The sequence below is a fragment of the Prosopis cineraria genome, unplaced genomic scaffold (genome assembly GCF_029017545.1).
Source record: "Prosopis cineraria cultivar Desert tree isolate PC_DT_omini unplaced genomic scaffold, ASM2901754v1 PC13, whole genome shotgun sequence".
Classification (NCBI taxonomy): domain Eukaryota; kingdom Viridiplantae; phylum Streptophyta; class Magnoliopsida; order Fabales; family Fabaceae; genus Prosopis; species Prosopis cineraria.
The window spans coordinates 10,301,504-10,327,282 of NW_026555344.1; the positions used below are offsets into that span (position 1 = coordinate 10,301,504).

Genomic DNA, 25,779 nt, shown 5'->3' on the forward strand with positions numbered 1-25,779 from the left:
GTAAAATATTATTATTAAATTTTACTGATATAAATAATTTTATTTTAAATTGTTCTGTAATTTGAAACGGATGGAGTATTTCAGAAAAGCATTAGCTGTAATGATTAATTACAAATCTCATTTAAAAAAAAAAACACCAATTTGCAGTACGAAATTATTAGTGTGGTCGAGGCTCTGAGGATACACATAATGATGAAATATTGGGTTAAGAAATATTGGGTTAAGAAAAATGTTGACTTGGAAAAGTGGGTTATGTCTCTCTGATCTCATTCCTCATCATCACCTCACCACAATATCCCTCCAATTCCCACTTTCGACAACAACGAAACCCAGACACGAGCTTCCATTCCGAGGCATTTTTTTCCCGTTGCTCTCTCATTTGCTCCCCCCCCCCCCCCCTCTCCTCACTTGTTCTTATCCTTCTCCTTCATTACTTCATCTGCGAAGGCCTGGCTTCGCTTCTGGGTTCTTGTGCAGATCAAGACAAAACCTTGCTGCTATCCCATCAATCACCTGCGCTTGTGCTGCTCGTTCAAGTTCTTCCTTCCCCCCTGTGTTCCCTCTTCTATTGCCCTTATGCCTCAATTCAAAACGAATCTATAGTGGGTCGTTTAGTTAACGGCGATTGAAGTTTTGGGTATTGTCTTTTTTCTGCTTTTTAATAAGTTTATCTGATTATTGTTAGATGAATTGTTTGGCAAAGTTTGTTTAATTCACTAAATGTGTCCATCATTGCTTGTTTTAGCTGTTTCCCTCTATTTTATTGTCCTGGCTAAATTTTTACTGTTTCTAGTAATGGGGCACGCTTTCAGACAGGATGTTTGCTTTTTCTGCGATGGAATATCTGCTCGTCTGCAAAGGAAAGAGAAATCACTCGAAGATTGAGTTAAAACTTAATTTGTGATAAGTGAATTTATCCGACTTGATGTCGAGGTTCAATGCTGGCATGTGATAATTATCTGTTATCTCTGGTTCTGTTGGTTTCCATGCCAATTGTTGGATGCCAACCTTTGAGATAATCCATTTTTAGAACAAAATAAAATAGAATGAAATATTACGTCTCGCTTTATGAATATGGGTAGCATTATATTTCCCTATGTTGCCATGTAGTGTGCACACCATATTGCAGTTAACTACCTAAATGTGTGTTGGATTTTCAAGAATAAAAAATGCTCTCCATAGTTAGTGACTTGCTTTTTTTCTTCTTCTATTTTGTTTCAGATTTTCTTCTATCAATCTTTCTTCCATTTCCAAAGGTGTTTTCTTGCTCTTTCTGTACTATGGATGGTATTCATGGGAGTGATTCTCGGATACACATGAGTGATGCACAACATCCAATGCATGTGCCGTATGTGCCAGAAAATGAACAACATGGATTGGACCATATGAGTGATGGGAATAGGATGGAAGACAATAACAATTGTGTGGATGCTAATGTCAGCAGACATGAGGGTGTAGAAGAAGTTTCCAACCCTGGAAATGTTACTGACGATCATGGTGTAATAATTGAACAAGCAAATGGTGACCAGCTCACGTTGTCTTTTCAAGGCCAGGTTTATGTATTTGACTCTGTGTCGCCAGAAAAGGTGCATTATTAACTGATCTTTCTTTGTGTTTTTACTGTGTTCTGTCTTACGTAATATGCAGGATTGAACTATTTATTGACATGTCTTTCATTGGGGGAAAAAAGTCCAAATGGAGTATTTCAATTTAATGATTTAAAATGTTTTGGGTGAGAGGATGTCCATATGATTACACCTAAATTCTTAATTGAGGATGCTTGAGCTGTAGAATTTGATGAATAAATAAAATCACAGCGAAGTAGATTAATTAGTTTCTATTTCTGGATCCACGCCTATTCACTTTGTCAAACATAGCTGTGATGTATATAGTGGACAGTTATGGACAATAAAAAGAGAGCAGTCTATATGCACTATTCATTCAGCCCATTGTTTGCTCTATTTTCCCTTGCTTTAAAGTATTTGTTGATTGTAGATTAAGTACAATCCTACATGAAATGTTGACTGGTATTCTTTGTAGCCTCCCTTCCTGCACGTGCATAGGTATAGACATGCAATGCATGTCAATCTGCAGCAATTTTAATGTGGAGAAATTGATCCAGATATGATGCATAGCAATGTTTTATGACATATATACAGATGTAGAAAAATCGCTGTTTTGAAGGGTAAATGGGGCTTATGATAATCCATGATCTGTTCTTAACCTAATAATAATGGACTACTGCCTACCTGGTTTGACAGGCTAAAGAAAATGATTTCTGACAATCATATGGTTTCACTCTCAGGTTCAAGCTGTGCTATTACTATTGGGAGGCCGCGAAGTACCTTCCATGTCTGCAAATCCAATAAATGTGCACCATAATAATCGGGTATCGCTGTCTTTGATGGTTGCATTATGATCAAGAATCTTTTGATTGACAACTATCTGGCTGACAAATTGTTTAACCAGGAAATGTCTGGGACTCCAGTAAAACTCAGTGTCCCTCAGAGATTAGCCTCTTTGATTAGATTTCGTGAAAAGCGGAAAGAACGGAATTTTGAAAAAAAAATACGTTACACTGTTCGTAAAGAAGTTGCATTAAGGTATGATGCTTGTTATAGTTTTAACCTAGAGTAAGCTTACGTTGACTATCTCTTTGCTGTACTTAATGATTTGGGATTGATAATAAAATCCTCTTAGTTTAAATGAAGCTACACTTATAAAGGCAGGGACTTATTTGCTTGTATTGTTTATCGTGTTTCTTTTGCACTTTGATAATGGTTAAATGTTATAGATCAAATCATTTGGGCAAGTTTCTTCATTCTTGATCAGTCTTCAATCATCTAGATTTGCTTGTTGTGGCATCTGATTTGTTAAAACTAGATGTAGGTCTGTTGCATTATATGGAGGCTTGGAAATGAAGCACACTATTTTTGGTTTATAAAGAATGTAACTTTTAAGAGAGTATTGGCGAGGGCATGAATATGTTTTCCTTCAAAAATTGAGATATGATTCCCCTGAAGTTCTTTAAGCCTGCAAAACGTGTTATTTATATCTTGGTAGATGTGGATTGGAGCTTCCCTGAAAATTTAGGGCTTGTTCGATTCTGTTCTATTTTCATGTTCTTAAAACAATTCTGTAAGGCAATTTTTTAGAACAAGTTTTGGAAAAACAAATCTGTTTGAATCATTATTATGATAAGCATATCTAAAGTGGTGAAATAAAGGGTAAAAGAATTATTTATTTTGTTAACATAATCGCCATAAATGAAAACATGATGCTTTCTAATTTTTTTTCCCTTGTCTTGCAAAGCAAAAAGTAACAAAACATAAAAAAAATGGTCTAGTTTTTAAATTTTCAGAACAATTTTTAACTTCTTTTGTTTTTAAAACAGGTAATAGAAAACACATTTTCAAACAAGTTTTTTTTTAATGTTTGGGATTTTGTTATCACGTCACAATGATGAGAGTTCCATCTCATCCTTGACTGAACCAATACTTTGTCTTGTTGCTCCTGCTTTTCTCAATGAGTGGAATAATATTTTGGACATTTGTTATTTGGAAAATTTATATATACTACAATAACAACAAACTTTATCCTACTAGGTGTCAGTTATATGGATTGTTTGATGCCATTGTGTTCTATCATTTACCAAACTTTTAAAAATGTAATTAACTAAGAGGTCTCAGTCAATAAGTCAATAACTTTTAAAAGTACTGTCTTTGGCTTTCCTCTACCCCTCTTAACAAAACTCAAAGTACTCTGTTCCACTCTCCCGAAGGGTACCTCCTGTAGTCTTCTTTGTATATAGCTAAACCATTTCTAATGATTTTCTACCATTTTTCTCTCAATAAGTGCTACGCTCACTTTTTTTCGTATGTGCTTATTTTTTATTTTATGTTTATGTGTATGTCCACACATCCATATCAACATTTTCATCCATGTTACTCTAACTTTATGCTGTTGTTGCCCTTGTTAGAGCTCAACATTCATTGACATGTAACATTATTGGTCTTATAGCAGTTCGATAAAAACTTTCCCTTAAGTTTATTAGGTATCTTACGATCATAAATAACTCCTTTAGTCTTTTTTCAATTAAACCATCCAGCTTGTATCTTATATGCAATATCTCCATCATATTGAATGATAGCTTTCAAATATCGAAACTTTTCTACTTGAGGTGTAATTTGATCTCCTAATTTCACTTTCAAGTTACTACTGATTGACTTCTTATCAAATTCACAATGCAAATATTTCATCTTACTCCTACTAAGGTAGAAATCTTTTGATTCCAATGTCCTCTTCCATAATTCAAGTTTACAATTAATCTCTTCTCTTGTATTCGCGATAAAAACTATTATATGCAAAAAAAAATGCATTTGGGAATTTTTTTTTGAATATGCTTAATCAAAACATCTAGGATTAGGTCAAACAAATAAGGACTTAAGGATGATCCTTGATGTAGTCTAATCCTTATTGGAAAGTCCTTGGTTTCACCACTAGATGTTTTTATACTAGCTGTTGCCCCCCATCCATATCTTGTATAGCTCTAAACTTTCTTTTTTTTCAAGGCTTTCCAAAGTACTTCTCTCAATATGCAGTCATATGCTTTTTCCAAATCAATGAAAACTATATATAAATCTTTACCTTAGCATTGATACTTTTTCACTTATCTCCTTAGTAGATAAATCACTTCTGTAGTCACTTTACCTAATATGAAGCCAAACTAATTTTTAGAAATATTAGTCTCTAATCTTAGCCTATGTTCAATCATTCTTTCCCACAATTTTATTGTATGTCTCATAAGTTTAATCTCTCTATAGTTAGCACAATTCTGAATATTCTCTTTATTTTTTGTAAAAAAGAACTAAGGTACTTCTTCTCTAATTTTTAGGTATTTTCTTGGATTGTAAGAGCTCATTAAATAATTTAATTAGCCATTGCATCCCTTCTTCACCTAAGCATTTTCACATTTCAATAGTGATACAATTAGGTTCATTGGCTCTACCATTTGCCATTTTCTTAAGAGCTTCCTTTCTCTCACTATTGTGTATCCTTTGATAGAATGTCAAAATTTGTTCTGTTTCACAAGTTACTAAACTTTTCAATTTACGAGACGAACCCCCTCCATTATTGAAAAGTTTAAAAAAGTAAGTCTCCTATCTATCTTTAATATCATCATCTATGACCAAAACTCTTCACTTTTCATCTTTATGCACCTTGCCTCCTCCATATCTCTTGATTTTGTTGCCCTACTCTTAGCAGTCTTATAAATTTTTTATTCTTCATCCTTCGTCCCAAAACCATCATAAAACTCTTCAATGCTTTTAAAAAGAGCTTTATTCATAGCTTTCTTAGTTTCCTTTTTTGCCATATAATACTTTCTCACTGTTGACATACTTTTTTAAATTTCACCACTTGCTTACTGTTATGAGTTACTTTTATAGGATGCAGAGAAATAAAGGTCAATTTACGTCTTCCAAGTCGAACCCTGATGAATCTGCGCCAGCTGCAACAAATTTGGTAACAAATGAAAATTGGACATCAGACAATGCTGGATCCCAACAGCAGGATGTTGCGTAAGCTGACTGAACTCATTAATAAAACAAGAGAAAAATGAAGCAAAGAATACATGCCTTGGAAATATATGGAGATTGATTAGAAGCCATTTTTGTTAGTTATGTCATTGCAATATTTTAACTTTTAAAGGAATTAAGATTTCTTCCCTTTGAACTTAGTAATGAAAAGGACTTTTCTACCATACTATGATTTTTGGATTTTGCTGTGAGTGCTTTCCTGTGTAATAGCGTAACTTTCCAAACCAAACGTTTGAAAAATGACCATATTTTGGCATAAAACTCTGATTTATTTCTCTTCCTCTTTTTATTTGGGCGCAAATCCACATGAAATCTCTATGACAGTTGATTCTACATATGAAAATAAAACCTTTTAGTCATTTGTCCATTTTGGATGCTGAGTCTATCTCTTGAATCTTGTGTGCATATTCCAGCTGTAGGCACTGTGGCATCAGTGAGAAATGCACACCAATGATGCGACGTGGACCTGAAGGGCCAAGAACCCTCTGCAATGCATGTGGACTTATGTGGGCAAACAAGGTAAACATTAGTACATTGCCTATTCCTCATGCTGATTGTTTTCTTTGTTGTCCTGTTAATAAATATTCATTTCAGGAAACGATTGCAAATATAGATGACTATCATTTTATGTAGTCACATTATCATTCAGTTTTTAAAGTATGCTAATATATATATATATATATATATTGTGTGTCAGTCAACATTTTAGTGAGATATATCATTGCCTATTGACTATAATGGTGTCTTTTGCAAAGGCTACATTATGCTGGTCATGTATTATTAAAAGATGCACTGGATACGTATGCATGTTTTCATTAGTGATTATTATTATAATATTCACGGGCTGAGTGAGGGGAGTGCTCACTTTTGATTAAGGCCATGGAGTGACATTATTTAATGTTGCAAAAGTTTATTTGTCATTGACATGAATTTAGGTAAGGTGTGAATATCTGAGCACAAGTGGGGGTCAGGATGACCCTTTTTTCACCAAATTCTAGATTTGTTGAGAAGTACACAATGCAACTCTTTACGTGAAAACAGAAGTTTTAATGAGAAGAAAATGAGATGACAACCATACAACCTGTGGACAATATCTGCATTGTTTCATTTAAAATAGGGAGAATCACATCCAAGGATCTAATTAGAAATTTATTTGCAGATAAAGACTAATACGGAATGAATTATTGTTAAAATGAGAACATAGATTTATTTTTTCTCAAATGAGATTTGTAATTAGTCTTTGTTTGTGAAGAAGTTTCTTGGGAAGTGCTTGGATGTGATTCTCCCTTTAAGATATGACTAAATTTCTTAATTATATTATTGCAGAGAAAATTTGCAATATCTGCACTATCATGCTCTTATTTGTTGATGTGTTCTTTTTCATTTTCTGAACCACAGGGAACTCTGAGGGACCTGACAAAAACTCCCTTACCTGGACACAATTCTTCATTAAATAGGAATGGGGTAAGCAACCATGAAGTGAAAAAATTTGTTGCTAATTTATTTCTTGTCAACTTTCAGAAGTTCAGATCTTACATAAAGGCAAAAGGTTGACTCTCCACTTCTTGAATGATGTGCAGAATAAAAGTTGAGGCCAATAAGGTAGTTCTTAGATTGGCAAGAGATGTTGGTGGTTCATAAAGCTAGACCTTTACATATGTATCCTAGCACAGGCTGATTCCATGTAAAAGCAGTGACAGGGAGTGCTTGCCTTAAGATGTAAATTGTAAGAGTCAGTTTTTACTGCAATTTAACCAAAATCCTGACATGGAAATTCAATATTTTACCCTTTAATATATTAGCAGAGGCCTTTTATTCTTGCTCTGTGACAGACAACTAAGTGTCTATCCTGGAGATTTTGATTAACTTTGGGCTGATGAACTGGTCCAATGCCCTCCCTGATGTTGTAATGTGTTTAAATCGAACAACTTACTGTTTGTGTTATCTCTTTCCACAAAGGACTAGAAATTGCTATTTTGTTAAGTGGTTTTTGACTCCACCCTCAGTCTTAAGAATGAAAAAAGGGTATTTTTAACCTCTCTTCCTTTTCTCAAACTTGTGCATAAAATTTCACTTTACAGAGCTTGCTTGAAAGAAAGCAATGGAGAAGCCTCCCACTCTTCTTGTAGATTATGTTATGCCGTCTACCAAAATGTGATTCAGTTTCTAGTTGATGCTGTTGAATATTTTCACAAGATACTTCTTGGACATGTGATCATGGATTCCAAGAAAGGATTGAGAGATGTGTTTCCTTTCTATGAAGGACTTGATAGACCTTTTAAAAGGTATTGCAAATCAATTAAGGCACTATTTTAAAGGTTAATGTTTAAAACTGTAATCAAATTTTAATTAAACTTGTTTTAAACAAAGTATTTTATTAGATGAGTTGATATATTGATTTAACGTTTTACCGATTTAATTGGACAGGTTGATCAGGATTTTTATATTATGCCTTTTATTGCAATTTTTAGTCTTAATTTTTAACAAATGCTACTTCTAGTCATAATTACAAACAGTTTTTGGGAGAAACATGGTGGGAGCCTGCTCAAAAGAGAAATTTGGGAGATAAGATCTTGCATGACAAATCAAGTGGTCTCTCTCTCTCTCTCTCTCTCACGCACACGCACACACATGGCATTCAGAGTTTTGTGATGATTTAGATGCATAAATGTATTTATAATTTGTCCACCATGATTGTAAGCATAGTTCTGTAAAAGTCGCCCTTAAATTACTTAATTTTCCATGGTGCTTAGGAAGTATTCTCTCTTTAATTTTTGCATGTTTCTGACGCTAGGAGGTGAATATGTTATTTGGGAGATAAGATTTGTTTCCTAGTAAGATTTTATTGTTGAGTATGTTAATAATTCTGCATCTCAATGCATTTGTCCCTGTTAATTAGTGACATGTGACACTTTACCAACACAGAAAAATTGTCATCTCCTTGCTAAATAAAGCAACTGATTCATACTGATCACAAGCCACTCACTTTGAAGTGCTAAAAACAATATACAAAATAACATAGATACATTACCTTTGAAAATTCAACATAAGTGAACAAATAAATTTTTTGTAGAAAGTATACCTCATTCTTTGGTCCCTGATCTTTTTTTTTCCAATGAATTAGTTTTTCAAAAATTTTGCAACTTACCGCATATTAAATTAGTTCTTGAGCGAAGAATAAATATTATCCAACTAAGGAGAATAACTTTGAGGAACTAATTCATGTAGAGAAATGAATTAAAAGACTAAAGTGAAGAATCATGTATTTTCTCTAAAATTTACACCATGACATGAAAACCCAGACATGATACTCACTGAACCTCCTAACCTAAGAACCGCTATGATCTTCTACAGATTGAATGGTTTCATTTTGTCAGGCTGCTGTCTGCCCGCAAAAAATGAAAGCTTGGATAAGGGTTTGAGCAGCACGAGTTTGATCAGGAGCACCAGAGACGATTACCAAGCCTTCGGTAGCCCCAGGATTTGGATCATGAACCACCACATTTGCACCAGAGATCTGAGAAAATATCAGATGTTAAAGCACTACAAAAATTGAGTGATATATACTCCCTTTCATTATAATTTATAAGACACTTTTTGATAAAATTACATATATCAATAAAATTCATTAAAATACACTCTATAATCTTTCTTCAGAACACAAATTTCAAAAAATACCCTTAATTTAATATAAGGTTATTTGTAAAACATTAAATAGAGAGAGAATATAATAAGGAGGGAAGCGTAATATTGAAACAAATATAATTAATGAAACCTTATTTTTATTAAAGTATCTTTTATTTTGAGACATTGAATCAACTCCAAAAGTGTCTTATAAAATGAGACAATCCAAGGGCTGAGAGCCCAAGCTCTCCATAGCCCAAGCCAAAACTAGCCTTATTTACATATCCAAGTAATCATACAAGAAGTTGATAACATACTTGCTGGATCTGAAACAGGTTGCTATTGTTATCCCCATAAACGTGGGTTAAATACATTTGGGGATGGTGACCTCCACAGTGGTGCTTGTTATATTGTGTAATGGATTTCCATTCCTGGAAATAACAATCATTATACATAAATATAAGAACATCCAGAGCTAAATAAAGGAAAACTTCTGCTTACAACATCTTATTACTTCCTGTTGTATAGAACTTACAATCAGAAAGCCCATCTACCGTTATCCAATAAATCATAACTAAAAATCTGACCAAGCTTACCCAAAGAACTATCAATTTAATGCTGGGAAAAGGGACTGGAAGGAAAAAGTGAAAGGGGAACTCATGGCTAAGGCATGCTTAGAGACCCAAAACTATGACGATTACAGGATGCTGCTAATTATACAAGTATACGGGGCAGTAAGAATAATTAGCGGGGAACATAGATGAAAATTACTGCTAATGAAAGAGGTAGAACAGCTTTACTAACATATATAGCTCCTTTAAAAGATCAACAGGATAAAAGAATCACCTTCCAGGAGGCATATTTCTTGAAGCCAAAGTGGAAGCATCAGCAGTTCCCCCAGGATTTCCCCTGCTAACTGCCTGAAAACCAGAAACCAAAAGAAAGGTTATAAAAACATACACAGGGAAAAGCCAAAAGAAGAAGAAGCCAAAAGAAAAAGTTGCCAATCAAAGATTCACATCAAAACTAATTCTGTAAAAAATCTGCATATTCAAATCACCACAAACTGACCTGTGGATGCCATGATCTTGGAGAATTTGGTCCTTCATATCCACGAGGATAAGGAACTCGATCCATGTTTGGTGGACCACGTCCCATGCCATGGAAATATGAATGTTGAGGATCAATAGGTGGTGGGGGAACAGCTGAATGGTCAATTCCATGAGGGTGTCCAACATGAGGAGGGTGACTAGAGGACATCGGATGATTTCTTGGCCTATACAAAGGAGGCGGCATTTCCGAGAATGGTGGCAAATGATGTGGTGCACCAAAATTTGGAGGCGCGGCTTTATTGGGAAAATGGTTTCTCGAATTCTACTGGTTATGTGAAATAAAGCATCCTGTACAGATTGTGAACTCCCAATAACCTGATATGAAAACACTTTATTCAATATCCGAAGAGTCTGAAGAACTGAAATTCAAAATATTTTACTAAAAATGTATGAGCATGCCTACAGCAGAATGACAGACCAAGAGCCAGGTACAATGTTCATTGTCATGATCCATAGCTTAATAATGAATCAGAAAGTTATCCTACACAGAAAGCACGACTACCATAACACTATAACACAGCACAACATCTTCATACTCAATACATGGAAACAGAAGGGAGGCAGTACACAGGACATCTATTACAGCCGTAGTCAGTGAAAAATTAGTTAGCTAACTTAGCAGCATGAGCTAAGAATGAAACTAAAGTATATAATATGATACAAAGTAGAAGTAGAAAAAAAGAAAAGGGGAGAGAAACTGCCTCTTTCTCTAGATTTATAAAAATCAACAAAATCAGAAAGAAAAAGTCAAAAAGAAAACTAGCAAGATTTTTCAAATAGAGAGGAATATAGAATTTTCCTGAATAAGTTGATATGGTAGAAGGAGATGAAGAGAGAAAAAACAGAATAGAAAACAGAGGAGAAATAGAAAGAAGAGACAGAGCCAAGAGATAGATAGAAGAGAGGATAGAGACTAAACAATACTTTTCAGATACAATCATATGCGTAGCCCCAGTAGCCCCAGATTACAATTAGGGTCCCTTGTATAAGTTCCCAAATCCTTTATTCTCTGCAGCTAACCAACTAAATATACTATATTTGTTTATTTATTCTTTTCATATCAATGCTGCCCCCTTCAAAACCCTTGACCTCAAGGGTTTTCTACACTGAAACCTGAACTGATGCTACAGCTTTGAAAAATAAAAACCATCTATCTTTTTCTTTATCCCAAAGACCCCTTTGCATCACCAGGACTTCCGTGATCTCATAACAACTGCCCATTATCAGCTGAAATCGGTTCTTCAGATTCAGGCAGAATTTCTATAAGCTGTATCTGCATTTGCTTATCTGGGGAACACCTATGACCTCTGAAAAAGGGTTTGTGGCAATAGAAAAGAGATTCTTGGCACGAAACTCATCAATATCTGCTGGGCTCAGTGTCTTTATGATTCTCATATCAGTTGGAGAAGAAGAACCAACTGATGAAGAAATAGAGGAAACAGGACCTCTTTTTGAAGAAACAGGAAGCAGCCAAAGACACTTTTGTCCCTAATGAAATGGGACCCACCATCTCCATCTGCCACTTTTGTATCCTTCTACCTTCCGGACAATTGTGAGATGCATGGAGGAGGACCCAACAGACCAGCCCAATACGATCCATCTCTCCTACTTTTGTTGACACCTTTGTACTCAACATACAACTTTGTCAAATGAATCTCCTGCAAGCTTGCAAGAAGTTGAGCATCCTGGAGATAGTTAGCTTTAGTAAACCGACAGGTCCAGCAAACCTTACATCTAAGCCTTCAAGATAGGTCTGCACCAGATGATCCTTTGCTAAGTCAAGTTTACATGTGATTTCATCGAAGGAGTCATTGTAGTCACCAAGACTCCCATTCTATTGAAGTCTCATTAGTTCAGCCATGGGTGCCTCATAGGTAGGCCTGAAACGCTTCTTGATAGCCTCCACATATTCTTCCCATCTTATCGCTCTCCCCCAGCAAGTACATTCAAGAGCTTGATGTCATTGAAATGCTTTTTCATCTAGATGGATGCTAGCCATCATAACCTTCCATCCTTTAGGTGTGTCATCATCTGAAAATAGCGTTCACATTTTAGAATCCAACCAAGAACATCGCTTCTTTGAAATCTAGGAAGCTCCATCTTAGTGAAACGCATTGGAAGTTGGTAATCATGGTGCTCCTTTCTTGGTCGATGGTCGCTTCTGTCATTGTTCACTAAGTTCTGGCTGCTATGAAATTCATCCATGGTGCAAGTCAGCTGAGCAACCTGAGCCATCAACATCTGCAATTGGATCTCTAAGGTACGAACTCTTTCATCATTCTGTTTGGCATTCTTTGGGACGTAGTCTATGAGCGAATCTTGGGCATGCAAGGCTGAGGAAAAGGGGCTTTGGATACCACTTGACGTGGTAGAAGGAGATGAAGAGAGAGACAACAGAAGAGAAATAGAAAGAAGAAACAGAGATAGATAGAAGAGAGGATAGAGACTAAACAATACTTTTCAGATTCAATCGTAAGCGTAGCCCACGATGACAATTAGGGTCCCTTGTACAGGTTCCCAAATCCTGTATTCTCTGCAGCAACTAACTAACCAACCAAATGTTCTTTATTTAGTCTTTTCATCAGTTATTTCCAAGGAAAATAAAATACAGCAACCTTTCTTGAATCAAACATGGATTTGTTGAGTATCATACATTCCAGAAGTGTCAATTACCTGTACAACTTCTTCATTTTGGGAAGCACATTTAACCTGTTCCTTAGGAAAAATACGTATATTCGCACCAGTGGCTCTTCGCATTTCAGAGATAACAGAACCTCCCTTGCCCAACAGGCAACCTATCTGCTGAGAATGTACAAGAAGCCTAGCAACAATGGCAGCACCTGGTTCAAATCCAATCTCTGCAAGTCTACAATGGACACGAATAACAGCATCCTGTGCAGGGGAACGCTTTTGCTCTGGATTCTGCAGAAGATTGTAAAAGAATATTTAACGCAACATCATTACTATAAACTAGGCATACTATGAAAAAGTCAAAAACTCTAATTCTCCCACGCATGTTTACAAGGAAATTAATAATAAACTTATAAATTATCATAATCAAAATATTATAACCAGCAATTCACAAAATAACCAATCTGAAGATGGAATTAATCAAAACATGAAGTGGTAAAGAGATTTCTTATAGAAGAAACCAAGCATACTTCAACTATCCGATCAAAGAACTTAAAAAAAAAAAATAAAGAAAGCAAGAAAGGAAGACAGAGAAAACTTGACACATGCAAGCCAACTGATAATAATCTCAACAAACAACTTACGAAGTGCAGGCCAACTTTAAGACATTAAATCAATAAGCAGGCATATTTTTTGGAAAAATATTAAGTCAGCAGAATTTTCCCCTACCAATGGCGAATTATATAAGAAAAGTTAGCCACCAAATATAGCAAAATTATTTCTCCCACCAACGGAGAATTATATAAGAAAATTTAGCCGCCAAATTTAGCAAAATTATTTCCTTCAGGTAACTCAACATAAAAAAAAAAAAAGGATGTGCTTGCAAGAGTGTCAGTAACACAGAAAGCATGAAAGAATTGAACCAAGAAAACACATTATTTCCCCACTGTTATGCTTGCAAGAATCAGATTTTCCCCACAAAGCACCAAAAGGATTGCGACTGAAGATGGTTAAGATCTCATGCCTCTCGTGCAGATATGACAACCACACGCTCATCTGAATCAGAATCAGCAATTTTGATAGATGCACCAGTTTCACTTTCCAAAGACCGCACTACAGAGCCACCTTTCCCAATAAGACTACCAACTTTATCTTGTTGACACAACAACTTAAAGACAACATCCTCTTCCACAAACATTCGATGACCAGCCCCAATGCCTGCAGGCCCTGGAAAAGAAGAATAACCTCTGGAATGATGATCATGAGCATATATGCCAGATGCATAACCCCGGTGAGGATAAGGATCAACCTGTGCAGGCGGTGCAGCTCCATGGGGTCCCCCAGAAGGCTTAAAAGCACCAGAGTTGAGAGCATCAACCCTTGGGTTATCTTGAAGACAAGTTGAAACAGAGAGGAGTGCCTTCTTTACTGCTGTCAGGTGTCCTGCTATCTGCATAAACCATAAGATGACATCAAGATTACTGTGTGATAAAAAAGAAGAAAACAGGGGAAATCATCAAGAAAAGGGGAATTTGTGGAAATAAATGCAAAATTGGAAAATAGTGAAATTGACAAACAGCACAAATTAAGGATTGTATGTAAGAATTCAGAAAATTATGTATTATTTCATTCACTAGAGGGGTTTATACATGCCTGATGGATAGCATAACAGACTAAGTCTCTAGCTACAATAACAGAATAACAACCATAACTACCCTTACAAGGATATTTTAATTTAATGATCGACCATCATAATTAACGCATCTTTTTCCTGATATTAAAAGCATCAAAAGATTCATTATGGAAAGAAAGGAATGAATGCAGTACGTTGAATAAGGAATACACAGCTGTAATACAGTCTGACAATCACAACTTGTCTTTGCTTACACCTGGCCCTAACTGAGCAGGCTTGGGGGTGGCCTGAAGCATTTCTTCATTTTTCCCCCCTTTCAAAATTTGAGATTTTAAATGCGGAAACGGAATTATTGACCAAAAAAAGTAGAAACTGGGACATAATCTCTTGGGATTATAAATATTCTACAGGAAATATTTTTCAATGGTTTATTTCATGATCAATTCTAGCTAGAAGTTAGTGCGCCAATGGCCTCAGGCAAGGATAAAAAATTATTCAAGAACTTTGAATGAGTAATTGTTTGAATGTTAGCTTATATGAATACCATGTAGCATATCAGATAGAGCATTCATAATAATTTTAAGGGAGATGATTTTACACACTGGCTTCCAAACAAAAACAACAAAAATGGTGAATTTTAAATAGCGGGGATAGTTTCTACCCATTTAGAATTTTGGACGATCATCTTTATTTTAGGCAGCATATTTATTGTTTGAACAATAAATGATAGAGCACAATGGCGTCTTGCAATCCATGTAGCCGACCCCACCTAGTGGGATAAAGGCTTGTTGTTGTTGTTTGTTGTTGTTGTATTTATTGTTTGAACAGAACATATTCTAATTACTGACAGTAATTTGAGAAACAGCTGTTAGAGAGAAAACTTACATGCTAATTTCATAGGGTGTCATTGAATGCCTAAATACACCCTTTTTATCACAACTAGAGAGGTGGATAGCTGCCAAAACTTGTATTTTTAAGGAAAAAGGAAAACAACAATTGCACAACACCAGGATGCAGTACGAGGAGAGGAACCAGCACTTATTGCAGCTTCAGCACAGTATCAGGTCAGGTTCCTCGAAAATTTATATATATTGATGATTTTAGTTTGTCTGGTTATTTAAGCATTATCCGTTCTAGGGATTGCAATTTCTCTTTTGACTCTGTTTCTTTAGGGAAAATTAGTATATCTAGAGCACAAGGGTCACTGGAACTATCTTAAGATTTTGTTTTGGTTGTATGATGAACAAAAGGCAAACATCAATTCCATGACAAGTGGCATTTCACAAATAGACCTTCCAAGTTTAAGCAACCCTAACAGCCTGTTACACTTTCTCCCTTTTTCCGGTTAACATTCCCTTTAAACATATTATTTCAGCTGCACATTTGACATGTACACATCATCCTTCAGTTCTTGATGTAAAGAAGATGGCTATCTCCTGAAATAGAAAATTCATCAACTGGAGACATGCATTATGCAGTGGTGCATGTGTATGAGAATTGAGAAGTGATGATATCTGAGGCATTTAATGTAAATATTCCCATGCACAATCCACATTGCACATGAAATGAAGAGTTATACAGTTGCTGAGCATAGCCCTCCTTTGTAAATTTTTCATGATTTAAGCAGAGCAAGGCAGCATAGTTAAATAACAGGGAAGCAAGACACTGGTGATCCCCCAAGGCATAGATCTAAGAATTAAGTAGTAATCTTGTAACACAGTAATCCCAACCAAAACATAATTAACACTATAAATTGGATCTCCGAAGGTTGTTTCAAATAATGCACAACCAGTTTGGAACGTCCCTCCCAGTGAATACGTATATAAAGCCATCACCAAAAGTAACACTAACGCCTTGAACAAGGAATATCCTTTTAGATATTACGCCTCATATGTAAGTATATACAAGCCTCAAGGCCCAGCATGGCCACTGGCTGCCCTTTCCTTTCCAATCATTAAGCCCCTTCCTCAAATGCCACTTTGTACATTACTTTCCGCAAATTCCTTTAACTTAGATTTGTCCCATATGCTTGAGGGAGTTCTTTTGCATTTGCAAAGACAAAGATACAAGGAAGAAAATGATGCAGTCAGTAGCCATTTATGCCTAAGAGCTGTGCAATAATCATGCTTATCATCTTCTAGCCATGTTTATGAATACTGGGTTAAAACTCAGCTGATTCAGGGTACATAAAACATTCAAACGTGGATTTGCAAATAAATGTAGTTAAATTGACATACTGAACCTACATTTCAGAAAACAGGACTGGAGAATCAAGAGACCGAGAGTAAAGAAAAGCGCCACCTGAATCAACTCATCTCCCGGAGATGCGCAAGCTGGGAGTTGATCCTTGGGCAAAACTCTGATCTGAGCCCCAGTCTCCTGCCTTATTTTCTCCACAATCTTCCCTCCTCTCCAAGCACACATCCAACCTGATTACTCTGCGCCAGCAACCTACAAGTTACCGAATTCTTAGTCTCACTTCCACCACCATTATTAATATTGTCCTCAGGTTTGTCCTCGTCCACCCTCGCCATCTTCTCAAAAACCCTAATCAAAGCTTGCTGTGCAGGCGAGCCATCATCGCCATCGCCGCCGCCGGAATTCGAATTGTTAGAAGAAAGGGTACCTTGCTGCTGCTCAGCAGCATAAACAAAGCCGGGACTAGCAGCAATAACAATGATACGCTCATCGGAGGAGGCAGCAGCAGAGTCATCAACATGAATTCTGGCTCCGGTCAGCTCTCGAAAGTGACGAATGACAGAACCGCCCTTGCCAATGAGGGCGCCGGTCTTAGAAGCCGGACATAGAATACGGAAGACGACGTCGGAGGAAGAAGGGGCGGAAGGAGACGGAGCTGGCGGAGGGTGGGGGCGGCGCTTGGGGGTCGGAGTAGGGAGGTCGAAGGTGCAATCAGGTGGGCGCTTGTTGGAGCCGAGAGAAGGGTCCATAGTCCATACACGGAAGCAAGAGTCAACAAAGAGGGACTTGAAGTTGCAGAGTGCAGCAACATGAAATTTGGCAGCTTTGCAGTCGGAACCGTCCTCCCCTCCCACTGTTCTCCACTTCTCTGTGCGATCCCATCGGGCTCTAGCTTACACGTGCGACGTGCCAGTGTTCAGAACATGGGACTCTGATATTAAAAAAAAAAATCATTAATTATATATCCTGGATACATTAATTACTAATTTATAATTTTTAAAAAATACTAGTTAAAACTTTAATATTTAAAAAAATTTATATCCTCGTAATTTTACCTTAATTAAATATTTTATATAAATACCTTGATCATTAAATTTTAATGTATTATCTTTTTGAAAAGAATAATAAATAATGAAAGAATATAATTAAAAAATAATTATAAAAATTAGTTAATAATTTATATTTTAAATTAAATAAAATTTTTAAAAAATATTATATATTGTAATTCGGAGGAGTACTTTGTTTTTCAAAAATTGCTTTTCTCTTTTTGTTTTTTTTTTTCTTTATTTAATGTTTCACTTTTTTAAGTCGTTCAAGATATATTGTAAGTGACAACTATAAAACTAATTTCTCAAGCAATTTTAGCGTTCAGGAATTAAATTTTGAAATAATGTTTATGGGGCCAAACTATTATCATGTGTGTCATATTCAGTTGATCTTTTTATACAATACAATTTTTATATACAAGTCCCTGATTTATAAATTTTGATTGAATATTTTATAATTAAATTATTAAATATTAAAATATTTAATAATTTAATAATATTTATTATATTTTATTTTAATAAGGTTTACCCAACCTTCTTGAAAAATAAAATTAAAGACAAATTGACACTAAAGAACATGGTTAGAATCCAACTTGTGAAAAATTTTTGTACAAAACCAATGCAACAAGTCATTTGTAGACCATTTAATAAAATTACACTATTTCAATCAAATAAAATCTTATACGTCATTATTTCTAATGATTATTTTTTTAGAATATATATGGTATCTCTTTAATTTTTTATCTTTTCTTTCTCTATTACTATCAATGTAGTATCAATTTATAATTATAGTCACATGAAATGTCATGTTTTTATTAGATAATTTATAAATGATGAGGTGTACTAAGTCCATGTAAGAATTTTTCCCACATGTCATTGCATGTGTGCCTATGAACATGCCACATTAGTAAAACATGCCACATTAGTAAAAAATGTCAAAGTTAATAATTGACTAACATATAAATTTTTTGCTGCTCAAAAAATAATGCAAGAGCATAATTATCCCATTTATCAGTATAGAATGTCTAATGCTTCTCGAAAAAAAATTAAAAATAAAAATAAACATTTAACCTTATATTTTAAATTAGGAAAAGTAAATAATTCATTCTTCTTCATCTTTTTTGGGTCTAAACAAAATATGTTATTCTTAGCAAACATAATTATATATATATATCCGAGATCTGTGACACAAAATTATGATCAATTGGTTAATTTAATTTAAGTGGTATTAGTATCAAATTACTAAATCTAGCAATATTTTAACAGGAAGTGATAAGTGGTCAAAATTTAAAAGTTAAATGTGATTTTTAAAATTTTAGACACGAGGAATTTTAAATGTAATTCAATTAAAGGTTAATGTCCATTTTTATCTATGAACTTTTTTTAAAGAATACTGGGTGCCTTGTATTAATAAATGAGGCAATTTTTTTATTGAATATTTTTTTCGAGAAGAAAAAGAACTTTTTCCATTAGTCATCCATTAACTCTATTATTTTCTATTATGACATGAATATGAGGCCCATGCACAATAATAGGTAAGACTCTAATTATGTCTTTTAGTATTAATTTGTCCCTGCACTTTAAAAGTTTTAGACATCCTGAAGTCCATTTCCGGGAACATTAGGGATGCTAAAGTTTTTTGCTAAATTATTTCTTTTTAGGAGAAAAAAACATTTATGTTAATCACCCATTAACTTTGTCATTTTCTGTTGATGTGGCACGGGTATATGACCCATGCCAATGACAAGTAGGACAATGACCATGTCTTTTGATACTAATTTATCTTTAAATTTCTTTTCCAACAGTTCTGGATACCCTAAAGTTTTGTTAAAATAAAATTTAAAAATTATTGTTAATACATTAAATATTTTAATATTTAATAATTTAAATATTAAATTTGAATGGTGTAATATTTTAGAAGAAGACAGTTAGTTGACAAAAAAAATTGCAAAGAGGAACTTAAAAAATTTAAAAAACTTAATCGATGTTAAAAATATAATTGATATATAAAAAATTTCAAGTCATCTATAAATTTTTGAAAAACTATTTTGAGATTTAATATTTAAAAAATGATTTGTATATTTTGGATGAATATTTATAAGTAATAATATTTAAATTATTAAATATTAAAATACTTAATATTTTAATAATATTTATTAAATTTTATTTTGACAATATTTTAAGATATTTAACACTCCTTAAAAAGACTTTAGAGTATTCAATGCTCTTTAAAAAAAGGCTCATAGATAAATTAGTATTAAAATACATGATTAGAGTATTGTTTGTCTTTGTACATGAATTTCACGCACATGTCACATCAGTAGAAAAGACAAAGTTAACAAATCGCTAATGAAAGAGGTTTTTTCGCCTCTTGTAAAAACGATTTAGAAAAAAAATTACCCTACTTATTAATATAGAGTGCCTTGCATCCCTCCATGAAAGTTCATGAGCAAAGATGAATAGTAGCCCTTTAATTATAAGGGTTTATATCAAATTTTAAATGTTTCAAGGCAGTTAGCCCATCTAAAATGTTTTAGCAATTTAATAAACATTAATAAATAATCCAGAGAGTATTTTTTACATGCTTAAAATGAGTTCGAACAACCACTAAGACAGTTTGAAGGGATAGAATTTTGTTTTCATTTGTGTCTCTCTTACACACGTATAAATTGATGATGATCTTTCACTATTGGTATATTTTAAGACATTCAACGAAGGTAAAAAAAAAAATTGATAATGCATGTAGGGAACAAATAAATATAATTTATTTTGGACACTAAAAAAACCAAAAAAATATTTTGAATCATTTATTTAGCAAGAACAAAATAACCAAAAAAAAAAGAAAAATATTAAATTTAATATTTTTATTATCGTTGAAAAATATTATACTATTAATTTGCTTAAGCTCAAGTCAAACAAATTATCATTTTATCACTTATTAACAACTTCTTCAAGATTGCTTGCGATCTTCTGACTGAATTTAAATTGAAGACTTGCAAAAAACAATTTTACAGTCATGTTCTTATTTTATATGTATTCTTAGCTAGTCTTGCAGCCAGCCATCAACACTTTTGCTATGTGTTCCGCAAGATTCTGGTTGGAGGAAGTGTGCTTCTTTGGGTAAAGCAGTGTACATCTATATCTATATATATTTCTATATATATTATAAATCTTTCCCTTAATTTCTTTGATTATTAATTAGCATCTAAATAAAATAAAAATAATCCTATTAATTTAAAAATAAAAATATGCTAATATTTTCATAACGTAGTTATCTATTCTTTTGACTTTTAAAAGAAAAATGCACTATTTTATGTTAACATAAAAGATTCATCACTTATAAATAGTGAGATGATATAAAAAGCCTTACAACTTATAGAATGCATCAAACGTGCCTATGTGGTTTGTTAAGCCATATTATGCTAAGATCACATACTCCACTAAATTTATAAAAAGTTTTAAACATTTTTTAGGCCTATGGTCAACACAAAAAATTATTTGATGGTCACGTGATTTATTTAACATCATAAAAAAAATGCAATTATCTCTTATTAACCTTATTATCGGTCCACTGGAGAAAAGGGGATGGAAGATGTTAAGAAGTTTGATCTACAAAAGATGAATAAATAAAGTTATAAAATTTTAATTAAGAAAATACATAAGAAAAAAGTAGAGAAATTGGAAAAAGAAACTTTTAAATATACTTTTTATATTTTTTAAATGCTTAAATTAAATTAAATAAACCAAAATATTCTGCCACTTCTCTCCCCTATATAATGCTTAAATTAAATAAACTAAGATTTTCCTATCTCCCATGCATCACACGAGGCTAAATTCTAGTTAGAGAATATTGCATAACTTTCCATAGCTACAATTTCTTTAAAGCACCAGAGTTTCTCTCTTAAACATAAATGTATTTAACTCGTGTCGAATGGATGGGAAATATCATATATAAAAAATATGCATAATACTTATTGTCAATTTCTCACTCAAAAACAGATAATTATACAAGTATTTTCTTAAGAGTGCAAAATGGTCTTTAAATCTTAGAATAAAAATACAATTACCTCCCTTCCATTTTACTAAAATTACAAAGACCTCTCATCTATTTTCAAAACCTATACTTTAATTTAATTTGTAACCCCATTAGGAATATTCTGTCAAAGAGTATGAAATATTTAATTTTTAATTGTGCTGAGAAATTTATAATTATTAATTTGCCTTTATAATCTAACAATACATGCTCTCTGTAATTGGTCAAATAATTGTTGAAAATAGTTAGTGATATTTTATAATTGTGTGATGATTAATTTAAATGGTGAGATGAAATAGGAGAGATTTGATTTCAAAAGTTTAAGTTTATTAATAATTATCCATTTGTTAAACATATCATTATCATTGTCATCATCATTATATATATAAAAATAGGGTTAAAGGCTACCAGAAAATGCCACGTGTTTATTTTTAAATTTGCTATAATTCTATACTTTAAAATATCTTTCTTGTAATTCTACGCTCTAGAGTCAGGTTTGAGATAATTTATTATTTTTATATGCATATAAAATATATTATTTAGATTTGAAATTAGGTGCAGGATGAGTTGTTAATTTTTATATGTATATAAAAATCATGTTTTATCAATTTAAATTTTAAATCTGATCATATTTGAATTCAAATTAATATATATATATTTAAAATTTTTATATATCTTAAAGATATGCCAAAAATCAAGGTTTATATGATCGACTATATATATTGGGTTTCAAATTAAATTAATATCTATTCAAATATTTAGAAAAAAGAATCTATGTTTAAGTATTTAGATCTATCATCATAATTTTAAAAAATTATAAATAGAATAAATTATAGGTATCCATTTATTTTTGTGATGATAGATATCTACCTATTTTATGCTACTTTTAATAGCTTAAAAACGGTTATGAGAGTAAAAGTAGTAAAGCACACATTTTTTTTCAATCACAATGTTGTATGCCATCAATGATTTACATTTTAAAATATTAATTTCAGTGGGTTGGTACATATATTTAGTATTACACTATTTTAAAATATTAATTTCGAGCAGAATTTATGAAGAACATATCCTTAATGATTATTGATTTTCAAATTCACATTATTTAGGATCACCTTAAATATTTATCCTCACAAATAAACATTTAATATCTATTATCTTAATTTTAAAAAATCACCCCTTCATTTTCTCTTCCAATTCAACCTTATTCAGTTATAAATTATTAGGCCAAGCTAATAGCACATTTCACACATTCACATCTGACTCACTCATGTAATCACATTAGATTTATTCTCCTCTCGAATGTCATTAAAACTACCTATGGCTTCTATGTTTGATGTCTACGCCATTCATACCATCAACATAATGAAAAAGGATAGGTGCATTGTGGTTCGGGTGATTCATGTTTAGAGATTGTTAGATAGAAATATATTTGAAGAATCTAACTGTGTTAAATTGGTCTTCTAGGATGCAGGAGTAGGTGTTTATGACTATTGTATTTCCTTTTTACAATTTAGATCCCATCAATGATTAGATCCCTGTAGTCATTTGGAAGCATTTTATGAGACGTTTTGGAGATAGATTGCAACCCTTTAAAATATATAAAATTTTAAAATTTAGGATCTCCCAATATTCTAGATCATATTGGACACTAGACCATCCTTTTAAGATTAACTTCATGTTCTCTACTAATGTGAAGTTGCTTTCTGAGATGAGTTCCATCCATCTTTTTGGGTTCTTAAGACATAAAGCAATTGACTAGCCAAAATAGACACGTGCATTTTCTCGTAACCTTTAATCTTACTTTTATATATATAATTAATTAATTATTATGGAAGACTATGTCTTTGGCCCCAATAATTAATTTACTTTAATTAAATTTAATTACTCATTGTTTCCATTTTAATTTAATTTAATTTTCTTTAATATTAATCCTAAAAAAATCAATGGTTTTAATTAAATTAGGATATGCATATCCTTTAATGCTTAATTTATTATTTATTTTTGATGATGGGACATGCTCTGCAATTTTCGCTTCCCGCACGCAGACTTAAGCGCTTGATTTTTCTATTCGAATATCATAAGGATCTGGATTTATTTTTAACTCAAAAAATATGTTTTAAAATAAATTAATATAATTGACACTCGTATTATATATATATATATATATATATTATGATCATTAATTATCCTAGCTAGACCTAATTCTTTTCCCACAGCCTTCCTTCCCCTTATAAAAACCCACAAGCCACTCTTAACTAACAAAGAGAGGGTTATATTATCATTATGGAGCGTCAACAAGTTATTGATATCATTCAGTCACAAGACTCTCAGAATAGAGTTTTGACGTAAGTTTTTTCTTTGTTTAATTATTTGTTGAAATCGTTGCAATATCTTCTTCTTCGATCACTACATATAATATCATTGGCTTAAATTTACATTTGACATGCAGTCGTTGCAATGCGTACTTGTTAACCGCAATGTTTTGTTTCATCGTGACTCCCGAAATTGTGATTTGCATGCTTAAACATCAAGGTAATTTATATTATTTATCCTTAACGATTACAATATTGAGATTGTCTGGTAATCATAAGCTTTGTTTTCTTAGGTCCCACCATGCCCATTCTAGTGAATGTTGTGATGAGTTTGGGCGAGTTATTGCTTATTTGGATTGCTTGTCTCTTGAAAAAGCCAGTCCGTTGTCCTGAGTGCCTAAAGCTTCGGAGTTATGCGATCTTTTACTCTATTGTTGTGATTTTTGGTGTAGCAACTCTAATAGAGGTAACATTTAAATGGAAAATAAATGACATTATAATCGGACTAAGTGGCACTTTAATGGGAATTGAAGCGAGTGCCATTCTAGTTTCTGTTGGATTAACTTGTGAGCCTCAAACAAATTGGTTTGCTACTGATGACCCATTCCGTAGCCTTGTTTTGTTATCCAGCGTCTTGACCATGGTACAGCTTAATATTTTTATTGTTGAAATTATGTTGCACAAGATTGATTCTATCCTCTTTATTATAATTATAATTATCATGTTTGTCTCCCGAGTGACTTACGGGGTATCTGTTATCTAATTGCAAGTGGGGATATATGTATCTTTGATTAGATTATGAATGATGAGTATTTTATTATATCACATGTTATGTGGTAATTTATTTCCCTTAATTTATTCATTTTTCTTTGAGAAAATTACTTTAAGGTTTCACCCCATGTACTAAGAAGAATCACAACACAAATCTTAAGCTTAATTATCAATGAATCTAGAAGTAATTAGTAAAGTACCCATGCGCTTTGCACGGGTTTGATATTACATTTTTTATAAATAAATATCAATTTTGCAAGAAGATCTTTTTCAAAAGAATAACTTATAGCATATCATTTCCATATCATCCTATAAGCAATAGGGTTATGCAATTATCATCTTTAATCCTAAATATGCATATCAGAGTTAAGTAAATGATAAAAACTAAATACATATGGTGTAAATGGATACGATGAAAAGCGAATTAACAAAAATTCATAATTAATTACATCAAATTATTGAAGACTTGCCTATAAATAACATTAGAAGTTCTATTTGTGAATTGACCATCCTCGTCAAAAACTAATATTTTTGAATCCTCCCTACTGCTTCGAACACGAGAAATAGTAAAATATAACTAGCCATGCATGAAAACAGTATGAAATAAGTACAAACCGACATGACATAAGCTTTTGCCCTGACATGAGATGTGCTTATATTTTGTTTGGCCCCGACATGTATTACTAGATATCATCTTGCTTCAGGATGTCTTTTATACAATTCTATACTCTGAAGTCAAGTTTGAGGTTAGGTTTGGGATGGTTTACTTTTTTTTAATATATATAAAATGTATTATTCAAGTTTGGAGTTAGATTCAAACA

At 33.1% G+C, this 25,779-nt stretch overlaps 3 protein-coding genes across 4 annotated transcripts; 2 read left to right on the top strand and 1 right to left on the bottom strand.

Annotated features, from left to right (window-relative positions):
- The first annotated feature begins 341 nt into the window (after positions 1-341).
- Positions 342-7,632, top strand: LOC129291666 (GATA transcription factor 28-like). Its single transcript, XM_054929145.1, has 8 exons — positions 342-637; positions 1,222-1,586; positions 2,306-2,389; positions 2,470-2,603; positions 5,448-5,579; positions 6,011-6,116; positions 6,996-7,061; positions 7,178-7,632. Exons 2-8 carry the CDS (start codon positions 1,281-1,283, stop codon positions 7,187-7,189), a joined length of 840 nt encoding a protein of 279 aa, XP_054785120.1. The 5' UTR covers positions 342-637; positions 1,222-1,280; the 3' UTR covers positions 7,190-7,632.
- Positions 7,633-7,755: 123 nt separating this feature from the next.
- Positions 7,756-17,084, top strand: LOC129291667 (uncharacterized). Of its 2 annotated transcripts, none has more exons than XM_054929147.1 (4): positions 7,756-7,882; positions 8,098-8,189; positions 15,498-15,661; positions 16,851-17,084. In XM_054929147.1, exons 1-4 carry the CDS (start codon positions 7,840-7,842, stop codon positions 16,900-16,902), a joined length of 351 nt encoding a protein of 116 aa, XP_054785122.1. In that variant the 5' UTR covers positions 7,756-7,839; the 3' UTR covers positions 16,903-17,084. The 2 variants fall into 2 exon arrangements, with proteins under 2 accessions (XP_054785122.1, XP_054785121.1); XM_054929146.1 differs by having other exon boundaries at positions 8,114-8,189.
- Positions 8,804-17,743, bottom strand: LOC129291665 (KH domain-containing protein HEN4). Its single transcript, XM_054929144.1, is given in 9 exon segments — positions 8,804-9,114; positions 9,539-9,652; positions 10,068-10,141; positions 10,293-10,546; positions 10,549-10,648; positions 13,007-13,255; positions 13,989-14,414; positions 16,899-17,008; positions 17,011-17,743. Coding segments are annotated over 8 exon segments (1,815 nt in total). The 5' UTR covers positions 17,546-17,743; the 3' UTR covers positions 8,804-9,114; positions 9,539-9,585.
- Between the last annotated feature and the right edge of the window lie 8,036 nt (positions 17,744-25,779).

Excerpts from the sequence above, each read along its gene's own strand:
- LOC129291666 (XM_054929145.1), top strand. The coding sequence starts at position 1,281 with ATGGATGGTATTCATGGGAGTGATTCTCGGATACACATGAGTGATGCA. Across the intron at positions 1,587-2,305 it reads ACTCTGTGTCGCCAGAAAAG|GTTCAAGCTGTGCTATTACT; the intron begins GTGCATTATTAA and ends TTTCACTCTCAG. Across the intron at positions 2,604-5,447 it reads CGTAAAGAAGTTGCATTAAG|GATGCAGAGAAATAAAGGTC; the intron begins GTATGATGCTTG and ends TTACTTTTATAG.
- LOC129291667 (XM_054929146.1), top strand. The coding sequence starts at position 7,815 with ATGGATTCCAAGAAAGGATTGAGAGATGTGTTTCCTTTCTATGAAGGA. Across the intron at positions 8,190-15,497 it reads CTTGCATGACAAATCAAGTG|GGTGTCATTGAATGCCTAAA; the intron begins GTCTCTCTCTCT and ends CTAATTTCATAG. Across the intron at positions 15,662-16,850 it reads CAGCTTCAGCACAGTATCAG|AAAACAGGACTGGAGAATCA; the intron begins GTCAGGTTCCTC and ends CCTACATTTCAG.